General features: G+C 46.0%; 1 protein-coding gene across 1 annotated transcript in view; it reads right to left on the reverse strand.

Annotated features, from left to right (window-relative positions):
- Nucleotides 1–3,014, reverse strand: part of KCMF1 (potassium channel modulatory factor 1) — a 68,187-nt gene extending 65,173 nt beyond the window's left edge. Inside the window, exon 1 of the mRNA XM_067007310.1 lies at nt 2,900–3,014. Within this exon, the coding sequence (XP_066863411.1) occupies nt 2,900–2,999 (100 nt within the window). The 5' untranslated portion in view covers nt 3,000–3,014. The remainder of the gene's footprint in view (nt 1–2,899) is intronic.
- Nucleotides 3,015–25,357: the final 22,343 nt, after the last annotated feature.

Genomic DNA, 25,357 nt, shown 5'->3' on the forward strand with positions numbered 1-25,357 from the left:
GACTTTTGGAGACGGATACTAGAGATCTAATCTATACAATGAAATATATCTACAATAAATTACCAAGCCTAGGGGTCACATTTTTCAAATGATGAATTCACCGTAATAGAACTTGAAATGGACTAGTACAACAATTTTTGCAAATTCTACATTTGTCAACACAGGAGACTTTAAAATAACCCCCAAACTCACATTAAAATCACCCTGGGGCTTCCCTGGTGGCGCAGTGGTTGAGAGTCCGCCTGCTGATGCAGGGGACACGGGTTCGTGCCCCGGTCTGGGAAGATCCCACGTGCCGCGGAGCGGCTGCGCCCGTGAGCCATGGCCGCTGAGCCTGCGCGTCCGGAGCCTGTGCTCCGCAACGGGAGAGGCCACAACAGTGAGAGGCCCGCGTACCGCAAAAAAAATAAAATAAAATAAAATCACCCTGAAGCCATTACTTTATACCTCATCAATCTGAACAGCCCACAAAGGGATTAGAATTTATATACATTTGTAGCTGTTTATAAAGTAGGTTTCTATTGTGATGGTTATATGCAGTTAAAGTAGGTTAAAAATAATTTTAAGGTGAAAAAGTAAGGTAAAACCTAGCTTCATAGGAGAGAAATTCTAGGAACAGAAATCTACAATGCTAATGAACAGACCATTGGCAATAGTGCATCAACATGTACTTACAAAAAGAGACAGTACATGATCAAAAGATGAATTAGCAGACCCCCGATGTATGAGTTATGTCTCAACTAAGACCAAGTATTCTTCATGAAAATTTAGCATCTGAATTGAAAAGTGTTAAGTGTGAAATATACCCTAGATTTTTATAGCATTGTAAAGAAGAATGTAAAAATATCTCATAAACAATTTGTATATTGATTGCATGTTGAAATGCTATTTTGTATATATTGGGTTAAAAGCATTAAATTATTAAAATTGATTTCACTTCCTTAGTTTTGTTACCGTAGCTATCAGAGAATTTAAAATTACATGCGACTTGCAATTAGATTTCTGTTGGGCAGTGTGATCACGCACCCCAGTTCTGCGAGCAGGTTTGCTATCTCCTCTTCCATTTGGGTGATTTCTAAGAAGCTCGCAGAAAATGATATGGAGCCATGAATGAGCATGAAGATATGCAGTATGTCTGACAAGGAGTGAAGCTCCTTGATACTGGCCTGATACAGGATCACCACGGGCCAGGTGCTCTTCCACTGTAACTTGAGGTCCTAATCACCATTTTTCCCAAGGATAGAAAGACTGGTTCTACCTCTGTGACTACTATGTATATCCATATCTACAGCTATACAAACACGTGAACAGGTTACATTCATTTCAAATTGCAATTAACTGTGTCAGAATCCCTAGTAGTGTTAATACGGATGAACATAAGATCTCTGATTATGAAAGCTACCTGGTTCCCAACACCTAACCGCCCCCCAGCTCCCAGCATGTATTTCCTTCTTGCAGAGAAGGGACACATCTGTAACAGCTCCTTTATATAATTCCCGCCCAGTTTACTTCAATGAGAAAGTTTCTCATTTGCTTGCACTGCCAAACCTCTACAATCACAGAGGACACCAAAGGAGAATGCTGGCTGAGGAAGAATAACAGAAGGAAGTAGGGTCTAGTTACCCCAACAGTTACTATATAACCATATGGACTTCGCAAAAAAATTATACTGAATACAAAAAGCTTAATCCCTTGAGCTCTTCTCTAAGTATTCAATATCAAAAAGATACTTATATATGCAGATGTGTGTTGAGTCTTGCAGTCTAAGGATAATATTGTTAAAGAAAGAAGTGTACTGCTGGACAGCATTAGAAATGACTGTGAAGCTTGAATGAAAATAAGCTTAAAAAAAAAAAATAAAGAGGGGGGAGCAAATATTGCCAAAACATTAAAACACTTACATGACTTAACTATCCTGTCATAAAATATAAACTTCAAGGCCTAACTCGAGCACACTGGAAAAGAGCCACAACCTATGCAACAGCATTGAATTCCCAAACATGTGTTTCTAGCCCGCTGAATGTCATCACCCTGCAGCAAGGGTCAACAACTTGTGGCAAGCTCTGGAGATGACTTCGAGTGGTACTTGAGTAGGCAGTCCATAAATATTTGCTGAATGAATGACTGAATGAACCAAAAAACTCATACACAGTACAATTAATATGCAGAACCCACAGCCAGTTAATCTGAAACCAGAGCCAGAAGGAGAACAAAACAGCACCTCGGAGTCCAGTCCCAGGCCATTCCCACAGGAGTCAGCTACCCTAAGTTATTTTCATTCTATGTACATAGTTTATTCATCCCCTCTTACATTTATGGAAGTTCCAAGTTCTCTTTCATACAATCTCTCTCCCTCTTAACCAGTTCCCCCAGATAAAAACAGGAATGCATTGTCCAGTCTCACCATTTTTTAGACAAGTATTAACATCTCTAACAATCACCGGCAAATGTTCACTGGGCCTCCAAAGGCCAGACACTGTGCTAGGTGGTAGGGTACAAAGGTAAGTGTAACACTAGACCTACCCCTCAGGTAGTTTGTGGGGCAGGCAGACAAGTAAACAACTGCAGCATGAAAAAATGCCTGGAGAATGAGGCAGGAGTGCCACTGGAGGAACTTAACTTTGCTGGGTGGGTGGGGAGGGTGACAGAGTCTCAAGGAACAAAAGTCAAAACCAAACATTATAATTGAATATACCTGTGACTGTTCGAATGGTCAACTCATCAAGTTAGCACTCTAAAGTGGCGCTCTGAATGAAGATCCTCTGACTGTAGAAAAATTTGAAGTTTGTGCCAGTGGCACTGAGTGCTACCAAGAGAAGGACCATACAGACACACACTTCAGCAGAACATAATGTGCAAACCTAGTCAGTCATGATGTCAAGGGTCTTCACCCACTTACTGTCTGTCCCTCCAAGCTGAAGGTGACTTGATTGACCAACCCACTCCTGTGATTTCAGCTGTCTTTTTCTCACAGCAGTGATGGATTTGCAAGGATCCATCGATACTTTCTCCCTGATACCCCTTGTGGCTACTGGCAAAGGCTGCTGGACTGCTGGCTGGTACTGTGGCCCTGAAAAGATACACAGACCATGTACGTGAACTGGACAGACCAACACTCCGCTTGTCACCATTCAGAAAGACACAGCTAAAAACATTGAGTAACTCACATGTGGGAGGGCAGTGAGAAAGGCGGCAGGGATGGCACCCTGGAAGGTGCCTAATCAGGCAATTCATCTCTGGCTAGTTTCACAGGACAGTGAGTTTTTACCTCCTGGTATGCAGCTCTTAAGACATTTCATCGGCACAAGAGTTAGTTCTGTGTTTCTGACTCCCTGTGACTACAGATAATTTCCGAGCTTCAGGCCCACCCTAACTTTCCTCTGCCACCACCCTCCTGGCCTCTTGTCCTTACCACCCCCAAAACGTTCTCTCTGTTCTCTCTTTTCACCCAAAATACTCACTGCCTTCCCATGGAACATAGGTAATTTGTTCCCTCAGGAAACTGTCTGCCTTATCCAATATCTCCCACATGAACCAGGACACAGATAATATATAAAAATTACCACATTTAAAAAATGCTCTGATGTGTATACCTCTTACAGACTCCTTCCTCAATTATAATGAATAGCTTAAGCGACAAAAGAAGTATACCATATCATTTTAAGGAAATGAACATCATGGCTTCTAGCACAACACTAAAATTAACATGAAATTAAACTTTTATTAACAAAGATTTTAATTATGAACAGCACTCCTTTTAAATTTTATGAGTATGATGTGTATGAAACGTTTCCATATTCATGAATGTAGCCACACAGCAATATTTATAATGAAATTAAAACCACACTATTTTTAGGATAGCCCAATGATATCTTAATCTTCACTAAAAACAACTTTTGGAACCCCCAGTCTAAAAAAACCACCCAAACCTCAGCAAATATATATGGTAGATGTTATAAAGCTGATTTGTGAAAATTAAGTTATGACTCATAAGGGCATGGATTTCTTTCTTGAAATGTTGCAAGCTTAATAAGAAGGAATTTGTTTGGTAGTTTCACATCAGAAGCTTCCTAATTTTCCACTGTGAAAAAAGTTTTCAATCTTTAAGCAAGATTGCTGCTAATAAATTCTTAAAATTCTAAGACTAAAGGGAATTTCTTCCGAATTAAATTTCTAATTTAAAATAAGAGAGGGAAGTTATATTTCCTCATATTTTAACTTTAACACAAATGTTAATATATGGGGAAAATGGGCTTCAAAATCAACGTTATACAAAATCATGAAATCAAAGACCCCAGAAATTAAAATATTCATGTTCTATCCTTTATTGAAAGTCAAGGTAAATGTAATTCATGATTTATTGAAATTTAAAGTCAAGTAAGAATGCCATAATCTTTTAACAGATCATTTAAGTAAAATAAGTTGTCTGACATGATGGCAAAGATCTTTTCAGTGGGAGTGAATCTACTTTGCCACAGGAAGGCAAGAGTCACCACATTAAAATCACATGCTAATTGCCAATCCTGGCTTTCCAGTCCCCAAATCCTGAAAACAAAATTATTGCAATTCACTACGGGATTGTCTGCATGTGCATTTTTAGCATCAGACAGCACTTTCAGAGAAGAGAAATCTACTAACAAAAGAGTGCTACAATTTCAAAAAAATGGTACAACTTTCAAAAACTAGAGTAATGGCCTACTTACTCTTGTACATTACATTCTGAAAATAAACAGTATCAGATGCTTCTGAGAATAACACAGTATCATCACTTGTCCATTTATTCACTATCATTTTTACATAAGAAAATCTTCAAAAAACTAGGGGAAATATAAATCAGGTAGAGATAGGAACTCTATTTGAAATCGTGAATAATTGTATCCAAAATCAAGAGTAGCCCACAAAAAAGCTGAGGCAGCACTCAAGAAAAAGGAGTTAGAAATCACCATAGATTCCCTCTCTGAAATTGGGCAAAATTAGTAAGAAAAAAGTTGGTAATTATTTTGTCATCAATTTGTTTATCCCTTCGTATGTCTACTGGGCGGCAGAAGCTGTGCACACATGCACCTTCCCCACCAAACTTAAGGTGAGAAGCTGTGTCTTGTTCATTCATCCCCACATTCTTCGTAACTAACCCAGGGCCTTATACATAGTAGTGAATGAAAAAAGGTTGAATGATTTAAGGTAATAAATGTATTCCTAACCCAAGGTAATCAATTAGGCTCCAACTCATGCAAGAACACTCATAATTTCATTTTAGCTAATAAGCACTGAGTAATTTGATGTTTTAAAAAACATTTGCAAAGCTATTATATAGTTTTTAAGCTCTGCAAAACACAGTTATACTTTAAATGTATTTAAAAGGAAAGTATGTAGAGAAACATTAAAAAAATACTCTTACAAATGAAATAGAAAATGATTGGTTTCACTGTGTATGACATGGAACTAGATGGTGTCGGTATGTTGAACATAAAGTGACTAGGAACTGACGTTGTAAAGTGTTTGTTAATGTGACAAGAACGTTACAAAGTGAATTAAAAGGCCCTGGAATTCTGGTTGGAAAAGTCACCTTGGGTAAGCAGGAAACAATGTAGAGTACCATCATCTCCACTCAGACAGTGTCTGGGAAGGTGGGTGGGCAGTCTGTTTCCCAGGCCTCAGGAACAATGACTTCTATCCCAAGTGACATGGTACTGCTGGAAACAGGTACAGAACTGGCTCAGTCCATGGACTGCTTGCTCCCCATTCCCCAAAGGAAACAACAGAACACCAAGCAAAGCGGGACCTTTCTGGACTCCCAACAACTCCAGTTCTATCAACTCTCTAGAGTAAAAGTAGGCAAATTATATCCCGCAGGCCAAAATGGGCCAAATTCGGCCACCTCCTGTGTTTGAACAGCCTGCACGCTAAAACAGCTTTTACAGTTTTAAATGGTAAAACAAAGAATCATATGTCATGACACATGAAAATTATAATGAAGTTCAATAGCAGTTGCATAAAGAAAGTTTTCACTGGAACATGGTTGTGCTTATTCATTACATGCTGTCTGCTTTTATACTACAATGGCAGAGTGGACAGAGACCTTATAGCTTGCCAAGTCTATAATACTTACTACCTGGTCCTTTACAGAAAGAAGCATGCTGACCCCTGGGCTAGGACATTTTTCTGTGCTTCTAGTTGCATCTCATTTCTCAGAGGTAGTCCACTGCTTCACCAAGTACAGACGCTAAGCTTGACAGATGTCCATCCCGGGGCTGTGTTGTCCAAACTTACATGTTACACATAAAATAGTGCAACTCATTAGGATGGGCCCAAAGACAAAGTAACAAATTACATGCCCACAGAAGGCACTGAAAAGGAAGCACAATGCAAGCACAACAGTACAGGCAGCTCAGTTCAGATCTTTTCGAAGACTACTACATCCAGTCCTGGGTCATACTACTGAAAGGAAAACAACTACAGAGAATTTGGAGGTGGACAGATGATTAAAAGAGCTCAAAAATCATACCACTAAAGAAACAGGATTACTTGGCCCAAAGAAGAAAGGGTAAGAAACAAACTATAATACCGAGGGTATCAAACTCTACAATTGTTGATAGGCTAAATTTCTACTGATGAAAATAACTGGCAGCCTAAACTAAAATTCCACAAAACATTTATCTAATGAATTAAATGTGATTCTTAATAAGACTGCCATGCCTGCCTTAGGCCATAAAGCAGACCCTTAAAAAGTAATCACTTGTCAAATATTGTACTATTAAGTCTTCAACTGATACATTATAGGAATGCTCCTTTTTCAGAAACCTCTGGCATTATGTAAGTTACCAGAAAAGGTGTGCTATTCACGTGCTGAGGAGTTCAGTAATATTCAAGTAACTAAAAGGTAAATGTAAGTTTCATGACCACATGCCTTTCCACAGGACCAAACAGGGAAAACTGGGCTTAAATTACAGAATTTGTGTTACATTCAAGAATGTTCACGCTGTGGGATTTTAATTACTCTAAAAGATTTCTGAGGGTAAAGGAATCTTCCCAGGACACCATTCAGTCAGAATACTCAGTCTGGAACTACCTGGATATTTTCTTAAAGCAAGGAGAATAGGTCTCAAACACCCTTCTTCCACTGCTATGATTCTGTAACTTTAACTCTCCTAGTTCTTATGAGTAAGAGAGCCTGCCTGCAGCCATTGCTGACTTTCGTTTTGTCTTGAAGGTGGTCAATATACACACGACTTCAGCCTAAGATAAACTTTAATATCCCAAATTAAAATTTTATTATAACTTTAATTACAACTTCTTTTAAATTACAAGATAGGAAATGTATTGCCATTAAGTAGAAAAAAAATGGGAAAATAGGCAGAGCTTCTAAATATTTCTATGAGCCTATGTACCTTATTATTTCAAAATGTCCAACACTTGTACACAGTAAGTGAAGAAAATATAGCCTATTTCCTATTAGTTTTCTGACTTTAAAATACAGAACGCTTGGACACAATATTTTCTTTGAGTCGATCTCAAATTACATTATAATTAGTAATGCTCTGAATATAATTTTAAACAATCTGAGTTTTTCAATCTTTAAATTCTAAGGCCTGTATTTCCCTAAGAATACCCTTCTAACAGTGTGATGCACACACGAATGTGACTCACTACTAAACTTTCTCCACTCCTACATCACCTATACAGTATTTTAACATCCAGAGTACACAATATCTTCAAGCCACTTCTACAACCTTGCATTAACCTTACCAGGCTAAACTTTTCGCCAAGTCTCGTAATACTTTTTATTTAAGGATCTGTGGTAGTGAAACAAAGAAAACACAACCCCCCTCCCCCTTTTCTAAACCATATGGCAGCAAATTGAAGTTAACTTATTTTTTTAACCAGATCAACGCCTATACCTCGGCTCTAAACATTTTTCTCTTTGTGCCCTGGGGCCGGGATAGAGCTGTCTGCTGATTTGCAACTGTACCCCCATCATGTTTCTAAATCGCAAAACAAAGTCCAAAACGCTCCCTGACCACTAACAGACCTCACCACGGTCATTTACCAAAACCTGGTTTAGGGAGACATGCACGCCGGGCGAGGGGCCCACGGCCGGCCGGGAGCCAGTCCCCCTCCGACCGGGTGACCGAGCAGGGAGTTTGCTCGCCCGGCCGGGACGGATCCGCCCCGGGAACTTGGTTACCCGAGCTCAGGGCCGCGCCGAGGCCTAGCCGCGAGGCCGGGGCGGGCTCCAGGCGGCGGGGGCTTCCCGTTCCCCGGCCGCAGAGCCTTCCCGCCCGCCCCGCGGTCGCCCGCAGGCAGGGGCACTCGCCGTAGTCTCCCGGCGACCGGACGCGCCTGCCAGGTCCCGGGCCGGCTCCTCGGTCTCCTGCCGCCCTCTGCGGCCCCGCTCGGCGGCCGCGCCGGGCCCTTCCGGGACGGCGGGAGCGCTAGGCCGCGCCGGGGCCCAGCGGCTCCGGGGCCGGGCCGGCGGGCCGCAGCGTCCGGTATCAGTCCCGAGGGCCCGGCTCCCGCCGGTAACGGGCCCCGCCGCCTCCCCTCCCCCTCCCCCGCCCCATGACAGTGCAAACCCTCCAGCCTGCCCGGCCGCCCCGCCTCCGGCACCAGGCCCAGTTCAGGGCCGCGGCGGTGTCGGCGGCAGCGGCGGCGGCTGCGCCGCGGCTCTCCGCCCTCGCTCGCTCTCGAGCCCGGCGCCTCGGGCCCGGCTCGGGCTCGGCCCAAGTCTCCGCCGCTTCCCGGCAGCCCTCCGCGGCGCCCGGCCCGGGCGGGGTAGGCCGAGGCCCTGGCGGTGGGGGTGGGGGCTCCTCTCACCTTCATGTCGGGACATCCTAGTTCAGACGGTGGCGGCGCGGCCCCTCCCGGACTCCGGCTGCAGTGTCCCCCGCGGGGTCCCGGCGCTGCCCGCGCCGGCCGGCCGACTCCCACTCGACTCCCGGGCTCGGCCGCGGGGGCGGGGTGGGCAGCGGAGCGCTCCCGCGGCGGCGGCGGCTGCGGCGGGGAGGCGGCGCGGGGCGGGAATGGGGCCGGGCCTGGCCGGGGCTGAGCTCCTCCAGGAGGCGGGTCCGACGCCGCGGCTCCGCCGGCGCCCGCCGTGACTCGGTCACTCTCGGGCCCGCCGGCTCCGGGCGGCGGCGCCGCGCTCCGCAAATCCCGCTCCTCCCCTCCCCCGGCCCACCCTCCGCCCCTCTCCCCCGGCTCCCGGCCGCCGCCTCCTCCTCCTCTTCTTCCTCCTCCGCCTCCTTCCGCCGCCCGCACGTCGGCCCCGCCTTTCGCAGCCCGCGCCGGGCCCAGCAGCCCGGAGCCCCACGGCTGGAGGGCGCGACGGGGTGGCGCGGCGGCGGCTCGGGACACGGCGTCTGCCCGCGCTCGTCGGCAGGCCGCGGTCGGGCGCCCGAGCCCGGCCTCGGCCTGGCCGCCGCCGCCGCGCAGCGCGTAGGGAGGAAGAGGAAATGCCCGGCCGCCGGCGCCAGCCGCTCGCCGGTATGACTGGCCCGCGCGGCTCGAGGGGCGCTCGGCCGCCCCCAGCCCCAACTGGGGCCTATCCGGGCCCGGGCCGTAGGTGTCCCCCCGCTGGGCCGGGCCAACCGCGACGGCGGGTGCTTCCCGGCAGCGAGCTGCGACCTCGGAAGGCTCCCCCCTTTCGGGCGCATGGCTGCCGGGCCGACAGCGGGCAGCGCCCTGCGGCCCCCGACCCAGACGGGAGGCTCCGCACCGGCTGGGGACATGTGTTTGTATTTCTTTTTAAGCCAGCGGCCCCGAAGGGAAAGGCGGCTGGCCTCCGGGAGTCGTCCGGTGTTGCCCGGCAGGGTGACTCGCGGTCGGGAGGGCGTGGACGCGAGAGGCCAGCCGGGAGGCGGCCGGTCTTGGCTGCTGTGCCCCAATGCCGGCTCCTCGGGAACCATCTACTTCGAAGACTCCGCTCCCGCCAGCCCGGGTGTTCGGCAGCACCCGCGCAAAGTTTGTTCCAGCACCTTGGCTCACCCTGAATACTCTTCTCTGAAAACTGTTGGGGTGTGTTTGTATGTGTGTGTGTTTTCTTTTTTTCTTGTCCGTGAACTATTTTTCTGTTTTTATCTGTCTTTTGCATTTTTACCCTCTTCCTTGTCAACTTTGTTTTCAGGCCTTAATTAGTCATCAAATATTTATACAGCCCCTTACTACGTGTCAATTGGTAGCGTGGTTTGGTGGAAAGAGATCGCACTTTGGAGTCAACACATCTGCCGTGGATTCTGGTTCTCATATCCTCTATGTAACCTTGGGCATTTACCCTTTTATATTTGAATTTTTTTTTTTTCTCCATAAACTATAAGTGTGTCCCTAGGCTTAGTCTACTGAAATTGGATTCTAAAGTACTGCTTGCTTGGGGATTACTCTTTTTCCTTTCCACCATTACTAGCTGTGTGACCTGGAGCAAATGACAGCCTCCTTGTGCCTTGACTTTCCCATCTTTAAAATGAGCGCGATTACACATGATAATAACAATAATAATAACAGGTATTTGGAGGATTAAGAGCTAAAGTGTATATAAAATATCCAGCACCAGCACGGGACACAGTAAAAACACAGTTTGTTACCATATTTAATTAAATCTGATTTCAAGACGCTTCTCTATTTGAAAGGGATTTTAAAAAGCTCATCTTAAAGTTAAGGAACTAAGTATTAGGTCACTCAGCTCTACCCAGGGGCTGTATTTGGTAGTAACTAATGATGAACTGGTTACCAGTCAAACTAAGGTTTAAACAAACTGGGGTTTAAATGAGGACTTTGTGACCAGAAATACTTGCAGTGCATGTATGGAGCTTTTGCCTAAATTCAGTCCAGCACAGCTGTTGAAGAAAGAGGTTCGTCTAGGCCGTGAGGGGGCTTGGTGGGATAGAGAAAATAGGGCTTCCAACAAGGCTAATATCTACTGAGTGCTTGCCCTGTGCCAGTGTCTTTCTAAGCATTGTACAGTACTGTGTGTGTGATCCCCGGTACCAAACTCTTAGGACCCACAATTTCTTGGGCTGTAAAAGTGAAGACAACAACACCCCATAGTCTTTTTTTTTTTTTTTCTATTTTTAGCTGCGTTGTGTCTTCATTGCTGTGTGCAGGCTTTTCTCTAATTGCAGAGAGCGGGGTCTCCTCTTTGCGGTGCTTGGGCTTCTCGTTGCGGTGGCCTCCCCTGCTGTGGAGCACGGGCTCTGGGCGCATGGGCCCCAGCAGTTGTGGCTCGTGGGCTCCAGAGCGCAGGTTCAGTAGTTACAGCGCACAGGCTTAGTTGCTCCACCGCATGTGGGATCTTCCCGGACCAGGGCTCGAACCCGTGTCCCCTGCATTGGCAGGTGGATTCTCAACTTCTGTGCCACCAGGGAAGCCCCACCCCCATAGTCGTGTGATGAGTAAATGATGTCTGTAAATAATTAGTTATAGAGGTTAGGGCATTATCAATAATATAGTGAGATAAAATGCTGGAGCAGGTAGGAGAGCTGACAAATACTGCGGAACTCCAGGAAGGAATAAGAGTTAGTTTCTTTTGGTTTGGGGAAATGTTAGCTAATGCTGTTAAGGAGAGCATACAGATAACTGTCCAAACCTGAAGGGAATATCAGATCTCTGACAGTTAGTTACGTTATTGTTTTCAATCAGGCAAAAGTAAGAAAATGAAGACGCTAACTTAAAAAATGTATTTTTTCCTATTTGAATAAGAGTAGGCAGGAATATTATGGTTATTCAGGGTTTTCATGACCAGATGAAACATTTCCTCGATTCAACTAGAGATGAGGCCCTTCAGTTAAAAAAAAACTGCTTGCTGTCCTGAGTCTAGGAGACTGCATTTCCCAAAAAAGGATTAATGTAAACGCTCATACCAAATTGTTCATCAAATGATTTTTGGTCTTGGGACTTCCCTGGTGGTCCAGTGGTTAAGAATCCGCCTTCCAATGCAGAGGACTTGGGTTCGATCCCTCGTCAGAGAACTAAGATCCCACATGCCGCAGGGCAGCTAAGCCCGCGCATCGCAGCTACTGAGCCTGCGCGCCCCGGAGACCGTGCTGCAACAAAAAGATACCGCGTGCCGCAGCTAAGACCCAGTGCAGACAAATAAATAAATGTTAAAAAATGTGTTCTCCAGAAATGCTTCTTCCAGTCCTTTCCTTTGCCTGCACTTCCTTGAGTTCTTCTGTGTCCTTGCCTTGCCAACCCAAATCCATACAATGGCCCAATTATGTACCTTAAAACAAGCTAATGCTCATAAACATTGGTGAAATCAGAATAAGGTCTGTAGTCTAGTTAATTGCACTAATGTCAGTTTCCTGGTTTGATATTTTTCAATAGATTTGTAAGATATTACCATGAGGGGCAGGGGAGAATGTACATGGGCTCTCTCTGCAACTTCTTGTGAGTGTATAATTATTTTATAAAGTAAAAACTTAGGGAGTTCCCTGGTGGGCTAGTGGTTAGGATACCAGGCTTTCACTGCTGTGGCCCAGGTCCAATCCCTGGTTGGGGAACTGAGAGCCTGCAAGCTGCTCGCGTGGCCAAAAGTAGAAAGAAAAAAGAAAAAGTAAAAACTTTAAACCGTAGGAACAGAAATCAGATTAATAGTGACCTGCAGCTGAGAGGGTGGGGGGATGGGGATTGACTACAGAGAACTTACTGAGGTGATGAGAATACTGTCTTGATTGTGTTGTGTTTACTGTATACCTTTGTCACAACGTATAGATCTGTAAACCTAAAAGATTACATTTTACCTCTGTGTAAATTGTACCTCACTAAACCTAACTTTAAAAAAGAAAAGCAGGGCTTCCCTGGTGGCGCAGTGGTTGAGAGTCCGCCTGCCGATGCAGGGGACACGGGTTCGTGCCCCGGTCCGGGAAGATCCCACATGTCGCGGAGCGGCTGGGCCCGTGAGCCATGGCCGCTGAGCCTGCGCGTCCGGAGCCTGTGCTCCGCAACGGGAGAGGCCACGGCAGTGAGAGGCCCGCGTACCACAAAAAAGAAAAAAAAAAAAGAAAAAGCAAGCTCTATTGATTCCTGCCTCTGGGCCTTTGCACGTGTGCTTGCCTCTGCTTAAAGGGAGGACAAGAAATTCAAGCCTAAATTCAAATTCCTTGTGCTCTGTTAAGGCTTCCTTGCCCCCTCAGGCAACACCAGTAAGTTCCCTGTGCTCACTTATGCTGTGCATAATTTTTAATTAGTTTTCATCTTGTTTCTTAGCTAAACTCCCCCAAGACATACAATTATATGATTCCTTTCTGTCTCTGGGATCCAGTAGTGTGGTTTAAAGCTGGAAGAAAACTTAAAGTAACTGTTCTCAAAGGGTTGTCCAGGGTCCTCAAGACCCTTTCAGAGGGTGAGCTGCTTGGGTTTTCTTATATACTTGAAACAGCACATCTCAATAGATAGAAGGCAGAAGCAGCTAAGGGAATCCAGCTGTCTTCAGTTAAGCCAAACAGAGGTACTATTTGCAAGGATGTAAAACAATGTCACACTTCCAAATATTTTTTATCTTGAAAAATTACTTAAAAAATTTGTATTTCTAGGAAATGGGTTACGTTAAAAGATTTTCTGGGAAATGGGTTATGTTAAGATTTTAATTTTAATTAAAAATCAATAGGGGACTTCCCTGGCAGCACAGTGGTTAACAATCTGCCTGCCAATGCAGGGGACATGGTCCGATCCTTGGTCTGGGAGGATCCCACATGCTGCAGAGCAACTAAGCCTGTGCACCACAACTACTGAGCCTGTGCTCTAGATCCCGCAAGCCACAACTACTGAGCCCACGTGCCACAGCTACTGAAGCCTGCAGGCCTAGAGCCTGTGCTCCACGAGAGAAGCCACCACAAGAAGCCCGCGCACTCCAACGAAGAGTAGCCCCCGCCCCCCACAGCTAGAGAAAGCCCGCACGCAGCAACAAAGACCCAATGCAGCCAAAAAAATAAATAAATAAAATAAATTTATTTTTAAAAAATCAATAGATATGATACACATTAAAAAAAAATTCTTTGGAGACTTCAGTAATTTTTAAGAGCATAAAGGGATCCTGAGACCAAAAAGTTTGAGAATCTCTGCCTTAGAGACTGTTACAACTCCTTCATTGCACAAATAAGAAATCATAATGATGTTGACATTTAAGTAGTGCTCTGCTACAGGTAGAGCTTGTGATAAGCACTTTTCTTGTGGGTGCTATTATAGCTTCATTTTACTCGTAAGGCAAGAGAGGCACAGAGAAGTTAATTGACTTGGCCGCATACCTAGTCGCTGGTAGAGCCAGGATTTGGGCCCCCGTGTGTTTCAGAGGCCCTGCTGCTAACCACTCCTTTCTGCCACCTCCCTAGAGCCCTGGAAAGGGTCAGACAGGCTCATGCTATCTGGTACCTCACCGCTCTGTGCTCTCCACCAACCTCACTGTCACTAGGCAAGAGTCATGGAGGCCTCCAACTTTCCAGTTTTCATTTCAAATTCTGCCACCCTGAGTATTTTCAAGCACAGCCTTGCAATGCCTTGGTTTCTAACAATCTAACCGCGGGCACCTGCACTTCAACCACCCATTCCCCTCTACTGACCACACCCAGAGCTCTAATATACGACTCCCTGTTTTATTGTGACTGCCTACTTTTCCAGTTTTCTTACTCTGCCATTAAATCTATTCTTTTACTTCTTCAGGACCTCAATCCTTTGATCTTTCCACTTAACTTTTTTTCTTTTAACCCTATTCTCTTCCTGACCCAGCGGGTTCCCTATGGTCAACTAAAACTATTCTCATTCATGACCTTCAACTCTTTAGACCCCTCATTCTCAAGCTGCCCCACCCCTGCAAACTCCCAATCCGGAATCAAGTGCATGACTTCCCCCCACCTATATTTTCTTGGCATGCAGAACACAAGGTAAAAATATGATGGAAATAAACGGATTCGTTGGGCAAGGGGGAACTGCTACAAAATCTAGTGGATCCAACTTCAGTTGGACCTCAGTACCATTGAGCAGTTCTTATCTGATCAGCACCCTCTTCCTTTCTCAGATTATTACAGACCTTCACCACTTGGCTTCAACTGCTTACCTATCCACATCCCCAATAGATAACCTCACCTTCTAATTCACAGAGGGAATATAGTTCATAAAGTAAGAACTTCTATAGTTCTTACTTTATAATGGTTAATAGTTATAGTAACCATTATTAACCAATAGTTAACCACTGTTGACCCCCAAAGGAATCTGTACATGTGCACCCTGCTGCTTCAGGCCCTCACTCCCATCCCAGAAGAACCAAGATGTCCTTTTTCCAGTTCAATCCTACCTCTGCTTATGATCCCACTTCACCCCATCTTGGATCATACTCCTTCAGTCACCTCCTTAACATCTATACTTCCAACCACTCAGCCTCTGCTGGTTTGTTTCCCTTGGCCAAGAAATACCCCAGCCCTACACTCCCTCTGGTTACCACCCTATTGTTTCTTTCTCTTCCTAGTCAAGCTTCATAAAGTGTCATTCCTCTTCCTCAGCTTTATAACCTGATTCATCTGATTGCTTGGCTTTTGATGCTGTAGGCCACTCTCATTTCCTGTGATACCCCTCTTACCTTCCCTCCCATGTCTGTGCACTTCCTGTATCCTCTGTTGGGTTGAGCAGAGTCATATCAACCTAGTCAGTTACCCAAGATGAAACCCAGCAGTCATCCAGACTTCCTTCCCATTTACCTCCTGTGGCCAATCAGTCACCAGTGGATTTTACCCCTTAAACATTGGTCAGCTTCACCCCTTTCCATTCCCATGGCAACGAAACCACTCCAGGCTGCTACCCTCCCTCCTCAAGCCTCAGTACATCTTGGCTCCTCACCACCAATCATACCCCTTCTGTTGTCCTTTGTGCCACTTCTAGTTAACTTTTTTCCCTTTTTTGACTAAATTTCAAAAACTATAGAAGTAATACATACTCATTGGAGAAATTCTGGCAAATACAGAAAAACATAAAGAAAAAAAATAAAGATCACTTATAAACCTACCACCCAGAGGTAAACATTGTTATAGTTTGATGTGTTTCCTTCCTAGAGCTACAGTTCAGGGTCACAAATGGATCATATATCCACTGCTTAGAGCCCTTCAGATGGTTCACCTTCAATGCTCCCCATCTCTTACAGACTATCACTCAAATTCCTACCAAGGTCTAAAGTTCTGGTAGGGTCTGCCTCTACTTACTTCAGCTTGTCTTCTGCCCCCACTAGGTAACCCGCATTAGATGGGTTGCTCTGGCTGCAGAGTGCTTTCCTTTCCTATCTCTGGAGTGTCTGTACCTGATTCTTCCTGTAACAGCCTTAACCTAAAGTCATCTCCCCAGAGAAGCCTTTCCTGACTACTTTATCTAATATAAGGTCCCATCACTGATTTTTAAAAATCTTGTTTATTTTATTAATAACAATTCATACGAATGTTACAACCATTCCAAGACAGGATTTCAAAGAGCCATAGAACTTTGCCCAGTCTTTGATATAGCAATCCCACTTCCACTCGCTTGGTCTCTTTAAAGCATGATTGATACATGTAACGATTTTAGATACAAGGACGTTTATCACAATGTTCTTTTTAATACTTAAGACTGAAGACAACCTAAATAAATTATTTATCCAAACCCAAAGCAGCTAGAAATATATTTGTGGTATCTTTTCAATAAGAAAATCAGACTTCAGACATACACTGATCCTTTTGTAAAGGATGTATAAACAGCATGATGCCATTTTTGTTTCCTAATAAAGCAAATACATAAAATAAAGACGGAATGGATAATATGAAGGATTTACGTTATTTGTTCAATTTATACATGTTTATTGGGAGTCTTCTGTGTCCACCGAGCTTACAAGGATGAAAAAGAAAAGCACGTCCTCATCCTCAAGCCATTTACATTCTGGTGACAGAATTAATTGAATTGCCATTCTGACACGAGTGTCTTGAGAGTCTATGATGTGGATGGTGAAGGGCCTTTTCCCCCTTAGTTTTGAAATTTTCTGTAATGAACAAGTACTAGTTTCGTATCCCTTTTGTTTCTTTTTATTTTCTTTCTTTTATGTTTAAAGAAGCTTCTCACTGAAATAAATGGGAACTAGAAGGTGGTAAGTGGAGGGGTCCAGAGTGAAGGGGATGGTTCTGATGATTTGAGGAATGGGGGAGACTCCAGTGTGTTTAGAGGCTTAGGGGAAGGCGCGCGCGTGCGTGTGTGTGTGTGTGTGTGTGTGTGTGTGTCTCTCTCTCTCTCTCTCTCTCTCTCTCTCTCTCTCTCTCTCTCTCTCTCTCTGCCTTCATTTTCTCAAAGTCGAAGGTAAGGCCATTTCGTGCCTCTGTGCCTGGTAAGTTTCTACTCCTTTAAAAAAAAATCAGCAGTAGAGGGAGTTCCCTGGTGGTCTAGTGGTTTGGATTTGGCGCTTTCACTGCTTTCACTGCCATCGCCCGGGTTCAATCCCTGCTCGGGGAACTGAGATCCTGTAAGATGTGCGCTGCGGCGCAAAAAAAAAAAAAAAAAAAAAGTCAGCAGTAGACCCCTGCCCTTGTGAACAACTTCCTGACCCCTTCAAGCGTGCTGGGGCCACTTCCAGTAGCATCACCTTCTTGGGGGGTTGAGGGGGGAGCTCTTGTTTGTTAAAACCTTCCCAGCCCCCTCGGACTTACTGAGTCAGAGTTTCTGAGGGGTGGAGCCCAAGGATCTGCATTTGAAAGAACAGCCACGGGGATCCCGGTCATGCAAAGCTGGAGGACCACCCCACTAAGTGCTCCTGGTTCATTTTACAATTCTCCATGATTGCAATCAAACTATTCCCTTTTACCAGCTTGCTGCCCTTGGGAGGGAGTGTCTCTTCATTTACAAACTTTGCGTACAGCCCTGCACTTGGCTGCTGCAGAGGGCTTTCGGGTGCTAATTTGTGAAAGGAATGGTGTGTCCTAAGTGAGTCCAGGCATCCTGATGCCCCTCTGACATCACGGTTGATCTCCACAAGCCGCTGAATTCTTCATGAAAGCATTTCCTGCTTCAACTATGCCCCCAAAATCATATGCTAACTAAAACCCTTACAAACCCACATAGGAAGATCCTCGGAAGAACGGACTTAAGGCGGATTGGTGGCTGTAAGGAAAGTCAGAACGTGAGGCCCTTTGAAAGCGAAGTGAGGGGAATCCACGCCCAACGGATGAGCCTGTCCCTGCAGCCGGTGGGGATTCTGAGTATGTCACCTGTGTCTCCAACACCCACCAAGGAGTTAAAACAAACTTTGGAAAAGAGCCCTGGAATGTAACAGTTAATAAGGTGAGTGCTTGGCGGGTAAAGAGTCATAACAAAAGGCTCGCGTGTGGCTTGCACGGAATCCAAAAAAGGGGAGGCCACAGGTTAGAAACCGTAGTGTGTCTCTCACACAGTCCAAAGGCAAAGATGCTCTGAAACCATTGGTCAGTGCTGTTCATTTAGAGGGAACTGTCCAAAGGATGGCTAATGCATCTTAGGAGAAACAGATTTATCTCCCAAGAACAGCTAAGCCACTTGCTTTAATCCAAGTCTTTATTGAGCACCTCCCATGGGTCAGGGGCTGTACCAGCTGCTGGAGATGTGACACAGGGCGACCCAGGCATAGTACCTGCTCTTAAGGGGTCTCAGCATCGTGTTCACTCACTCACCCAATTCCCAGCCTGTAATTTGGGACGCTTTGTGGATTTGCCTGGCAAGGCACAGGACGCTGAGCAATGGCCAGAGCCAATGATTTTGCCAGTTAGGCCTCCTGTTTTCACACAAACAACTAGTTTTGAGTCATGTGTGACTCGGATGAGTGTAAGACAGCCAGTTCTGCAGAGTTTGAGTTCCTCTGGGCCTATGGATGAGCTGGAGAGACATCCTGGGCCTGGGAAGCCCTGTGATGGCCAGCAGCTTACCTTCAGTGGCTCTCTTGCCCAGCCTCAGGCCCACCCCCAGCACCATTAGGATTGCCTGTGTCCTTTGCTGCCCCAGTGGCCCACGGAGAGGTTGTTGAGAGGTTGATGGGAAGGTTTTTGAATTCTTGGGTGTCTTAAATTCCAAGGAGTCGAGTCAGCAGAAACCACTGGGCCCAGGGTTGGATTTAAAGGAAAAGGGAGCAGGGCCAGCTGGTGTTAAGTGGAGAGTGGACATAAGGGGAACGACTTTGAATTGGCCACACCTGTGACTTTGAGGGCAAGCCCAGGTTCTTAGTTTCCCTGAGAGAAACCCTGAGGGCCCAAACCAGGATCCTTAGCCCCTGGTAATTCCTAAAAACAGTGTTTCACAGACCTGGCTCTGTGAAACGTTCACTCGAGGGCAGATCCAGATTTGGGAGCCTGAGGCCTACACATTTCTGAGGGGTGATTCCTAAGAAAGAAATACACAATTAGACACAGGGCCTTAGAAGGGCCTGTTTTAGGAAGCAAAGGACCCTGAAGCTTATCATGGTAAATCACCTACGTGTTCCTGCTAGAAGGTAAAAATATTGGGTGTCTCTGATCCCAAAGGACTGGAGGGCTCTCTGGATGCTTAGAGGAAAGAAGGAGGTGGGGATGAAAGCAACTTCACTATTTTACTTCCTTGATCTTATTTTTATTTTATTTTATTTATTTATTTTTGGCTGTGTTGGGTCTTCGTTGCTGCGAGCGGGCTTTCTCTAGTTGCGGAGAGTGGGGGCTACTCTTCGTTGCGGTGCACGGGCTTCTCATTGCGGTGGCTTCTCTTGTTGCGGAGCACGGGCTCTAGGTACGTGCGCTTCAGTAGTTGTGGCACATAGACTCAGCAGTTGTGGCTCGCGGGCTCTAGAGCACAAGTTACCCAACAGCTCTCAGCCTCTGTTTCCTTCTCTGTAAAATGGAGCCAATAATCCCTCCCTGCAAGGTTGAGAGAATCAGTGACAATGTCTGAAAAGTGCCTGGTACATGGTAAGTCTCAAAAAATGGTAGCTGTCCTATTATTACTTTAGGTCGAGGCTAGGCAAGCAGCAGCCCATGGGCCAAATCTGGCCCTTACCTCTTTCTTTTGTAAATAAAGTTTTACTGGAACATGGCCATGTGTATTTGGTACATATTATCTCTGGCTGCTTTTGTGCTATCATGGAGGAGTTGAGTAGTGGTCACAGAGACTGCATGGTAGTCAAAGCTTAAAATATTTCCAGTCTAGCCCTTTACAGGAAAACTTTGTCAATCTCTGATTTGGGCCTTCATCACTTTACTCTCAACTTGTAGTTGCCTCCTAACTGGTCTTCTAGCCTCTGGTCCTCCTCCTACTCTGTTTTCTCTCTACTCTGCAGCTAGTCATTTTCCTAAAATATATATCCCACCAGGATTTAACTCAATAAAACCTTTGTTGGCTCCTCATTTTCTGTAACTCCTTAGTATACTTTTAAGATTTGTCACGATCTGGCCCCGATATTTCCCCGCAGCCTAGTTTCACCCCACTTCCTTTCCTCTCTGTGTCCTGCATGACAGTCACATCAGACCTCAGAGCCTGTCAGTGGCTTGTGCAGCTCTGTGATTCCACACCCCCAATCACCGTCTAGAGTGTCCCTTTCTCTGCTCTCTGCTGCTCCAATTGACCTCATCTTCCCAAGCTTCTCTGGGAAACCTGTCCTGATTTCCTTCCTCTATGCACTTAGATCAATCAGGATAAGGTAAATTTACGCTGCAGTAACAAACTACTCCCAAATCTCAGTGACTGAAAACTACAAAAAAAATTAAACAAAGAATAACGTGTTTACAAGGGCCCCACTCTTAGAGTGCTTGACAAACATCTATGATGTTTTTTTTTTCTCCCTAGAAGAGAAAAAAACCAACCTAACCTTTTTTTTTTTTTTTTTTTTTTTGGTAATAAAGCACACAATGACTAATTACCTTATTAACAGATACCTGTCATTTTGCCTGAAACAAAGGCTCTTGTAGAGGTTGTGGTTGATAAATAATCAAAAGGAGAACTTCATTGAGGAAGAAAGAATGGAAAGTCTGGGTGGATGAACTGTAACTAAAGAGTCATGCTTAGCACTGCTTTTGGCCACAGGAAGAACGCAATAAACGCTGCCTCATGGCTGGCCCATGGCTACTTTCTCTAATCCAGTTCTTGAGCCGGTCCTTCCCAAGGCTGTGTGGTGGGGTTGAGCAAGAAAGGAGTGAGGACCCAGTCTCTGTCTGAACCACCATGTGGTGAGCTGTCATCAGTACCCTCTTCCCGGGGGCATAAAACCACATTTGACCTGCCCCAAGGGGCAAGGGGGAGTTTCTCCAGGACTGTCTCCTCTCTCCATTCTGAACGTTCCTGTCTTGCCTCCTGATATTTGGTATTTTCTGCCCAGCCCCTCAGATTGACACTTTGGACCGTCTTTCTCAGCACCCTGTTATGCAGCCCATGGGCCCACCTTCATTCCAGGGAGCACATTGCAAAGAGACTCAGCTCTGTTAGCCCTGGGCTGTTCCTGAGCTCCTGTGTTGCTGTTTCCCATGCCTTTTCTTTATAATACGGCCCCAGGAGTCTCTGGCTCAGGGATGCCCAATGAACCTACGTGTTTCTGAAATCACTTCTTGCCCTGCCCATGATCCACATTCCTGGGTTTGGCCTTTGTTTGGGTCCTACTGTTCTGTCTTGAGCTCTTCCGTGTCCTCCCTGTGGACTGGATCTTTGGCTCTGAGCACCACCCAGAGCATTGGCTCCTGCCCTTGTTCTCCCAGACGGTGCCCTATCAGAACTCATGGGAAAACCAGGTTTGGAAATCTATACTGGCCTCTTCCCTGATCCACGTCCAGATCTGGGCCTCACCCCCATACCTCTAGCCCCCAATCTTTCTCCATGTGCAGCCCAAAGAACTTTTTGTTTGGCCACACCTCTTGGCATGCAGAACTTCCCCGACCAAGGATCGAACCCGAGCCCCCTGCAGTGGAAGCGCGGAATCTTAACCACGAAACCACCAGGGAAGTCCCCTAAGGACTCTTGACGTAGAACCGGATTAAATTGATCGTGCTTTATTGGGATTAGGTGTTGTAGAACGAACCCCCCCATGGGGTGCTGAACATCGTCCCCTTTTGGGAACCCACTTCCCACTCTGATTTCTTTTCTTTTCTTTTTTTTTGCGGTACGCGGGCCTCTCACTGCTGTGGCCTCTCCCGTTGCGGAGCACAGGCTCCGGACGCGCAGGCGCAGCGGCCATGGCTCACGGGCCCAGCCGCTATGCGGCCACGTGGGATCTTCCCGGACCGGGGCACGAACCCGCGTCCCCTGCATCGGCAGGCGGACTCGCAACCACTGCGCCACCAGGGAAGCCCCCACTGATTTCTTTTCTAATCCTGGTCTGCAGCCTGGCAACTGATACTGAGCTTCACCTTGTTCCTCTGTTGCTGGCCACTGTCCCGGGAGCTCCTCTACTAGGGTGCTGAGTTTTCATTTGATTTTTTTGAACCCAGTGCCCTGTGCTCTCTCTGTGTCTCGGCTGCCCGCCATCCCACTGAGGCCAATTCTTCAGAACTCTCATGGGGAGAGCTCAGGGACCACTGGTCTAGAAGCACAAACAGTGGCTCCTCCCACCCAATAAGGTTTATTCACTCATGTAAAGCACCAAGCGTAGTGTCTGGCCCAGAGTGAGCCTATGTAAGTGTTATTTACTCTTGTTGTTGTTATTACCATGTACTTAAACTAGGCAAGGCTTGGTCCCCAAAGAGGAAGACATATATAGTAGTTAAAAATAATAAGCCTGGGTTTCCCTGGTGGCGCAGTGGTTGAGAATCTGCCTGCTAATGCAGGGGACACGGGTTCGAGCCCTGGTCTGGGAGGATCCCACATGCTGTGGAGCGGCTGGGCCCGTGAGCCACAACTGCTGAGCCTGTGCGTCTGGAGCCTGTGCTCCACAACGAGAGAGGCCGCGACAGTGAGAGGCCCGCACACCACGATGGAGAGTGGCCCCCGCTTGCCACAACTAGAGAAAGCCCTCGCACAGAAATGAAGTCCCAACACAGCAAAAATAAATAAATTAATAAACTCCTACCCCCAACAACAACAACAACAATAATAATAATAAGCCTAGCGTGGGAGTTCCCTGGAGGTCCAGTGGTTAGGACACAGCCCTTTCACTGCCAGGGCTCGGGTTCAATCCCTGGTGGGGGAACGAAGATCCTGCCAGCTGCGTGGCGTGGCTGGAAAAAAAAGCCTGTTGTAAAGGTAGTTGGACACCCCCTCAACCCTGCCATGTTGCCTCAAACTGTGTGTTGCATGTATCTGGCTTGTAGGACTCACCTTGACCTTTCATGAACAAGGACTCCCTCTTCGTCTCTTCCTTTGGCTTTGCTCTCAACTTGTGACCAACGATCCTTTCATCCAGTCCTATCCCTCTATGAAGTCATCTCTCCTCTTCCTTGCTACAAGTGACCCTCCACCCAAACGAAGACTGAGGGTTGTTAATTGCCCTTCCCCTAAAGACCTAGAGAAGTGGAAGGAGCTGGTGATTTGGAGAGTGTCTAGCACCCCCTGGCTTCTTGTAAATAGACTGTGGGCAAGAGGGATGTCTCTTAGGCAGGAAACTGGACTCCAGTGCACATGGGCCTTGAAATAGGAAGATACAAGGAATGCATTTCAAGTTGTCAGAAGGTGCTGAGGCATTGCTGACAGGCTCCCAGAACCGAGGACATCCACCATCGAGGCCATGTGGCTGCTGGCAAAAGTCAGCCAGGATGTCAGCTGGGAGTAATCCAGAAGGAGGAGATGCTTCACCAAAGGGAAGAAGAAATCTGAAAGAGAAGACATACAGCTTCCTCAAGACCTCATCCCGTGCCTGGTGTGTAAGAACAAAGTAAGACGTTATGGAAAAACCTGAACGAACTTTTAGGCCAACCCAATAGAAAGGATGGATAAATGGGTTCAAGAGGGGAAGGAAAGAGAAAGAAAATAAAAAGGAAAATATCCAGCAAATCAAATAAATAAGTGAGTCAAGAGCAAGATTTGGCTTCTAGTGACCTGGGACCTTCCTTCCCTGCCTTCCTCCATCCCTCCCTTTTCCCCATTCCCCCTCAATCTCTCTCTCTCTGTCTCTTTCTTTAATGAGGCTATTTCCCATCCTGGAGTGGTTCTAACTTTTGTCCCCACCAGGGTAGCAGTCTGGCCAAGCGGGGCACGGTATGCAGGAAGAAAGCCAGCCGGCTGGGTCTGAAGTGTGGCATGGGGCCCACAGGGCCTAGGGGAGAAACACAGTCTGAATCAGGCCCCTTCAGTAGCAGGGCTGAGCACAGAGCTTGGTTTCTAAAAGGAACCAGCAGGATTAGCTGGAATGAGGGCTCAGGTGGGATGTGCCAAAATTATGCAAATGAAGCAAATGTTCTCTCTTGTAGAGGGAGATCTGTGGCACGAACCATTAAGGCTAATCAGCGATGAAGTTCATTGATACAGCAATGTGTAACTGTTAAAAGAATTCTATTCACATATCATGAAATTCACCCTTTTAAAGGGTGAACCTAGCAGTTTTTAGTATAGTCACAGAGTTGTGCAACCATCTCCACTATCTAATTCTAGAATATTTCATCACCGTGAGTCTATTAGTGGTTACTCCCCAATCCCCCTCCCCCAAGCCCCTGGCTACAAGTAATTTACTTCCAGTCCCTAGATTTGCCCATTCTGGACATTTCATAGAAATGGAATCATACAACATGTAGGTGGCCTTTTGTTTCTGTTCTTTCACTTAACACAGTGTTTTCAAGGCTTACCCATGTTGTAGCATTTATCATGACTTCGTTTCTTTTTGTGGCTGAATAATATTCGATTATGTGGATATACCACATTTTGTTTACCCATTCATCAGTTGATAGATATTTGTGTTATTTCCACCTTTTGGCTATTTGAACAATGCCGCTGCTGTGAACATTTGTGTACAGGTTTTTGTGTGAACACGTTTTTATTTCTCTTGAGTATCTACCTAGGAGTAGAGTTTCTAGGTCATTTATGGTAGGTAATTCCATGTTTATCTTTTTGGGGAACTACCAAACTGTTTTCCACAGTGTCTGTACCATTTAATATTCCTACCATCGATGTACTAGGGTTCCAGTGTCTACACATTCTTGCCAACACTTGTCATTGTACATCTTTTTACTAGAGCCATCCTAGTGGGTGTGAAGCTGTACCTCACTGTGGCGTTGATTTGTACTTCTCTAACTACTAATGAAGATGAGCATCTTTTCAAACATTTATTGGCCATTAGTATATCTTCTTTGGGTAAATACCTATGTATAACTTTAACTGTACACATACATACCCATATTCCCCAGTACAGTCTGAGACTGTGCACTAGTTCTGATCATTGCTTCTTCAGTTATTATTGGTGATCAGAGCAGAGGGGATAATCCCTGAGGCTTCCTTGAAGGAAGAGACATTTTGTGCA

This window comes from Kogia breviceps, chromosome 11 (genome assembly GCF_026419965.1).
Source record: "Kogia breviceps isolate mKogBre1 chromosome 11, mKogBre1 haplotype 1, whole genome shotgun sequence".
Lineage (NCBI taxonomy): Eukaryota > Metazoa > Chordata > Mammalia > Artiodactyla > Physeteridae > Kogia > Kogia breviceps.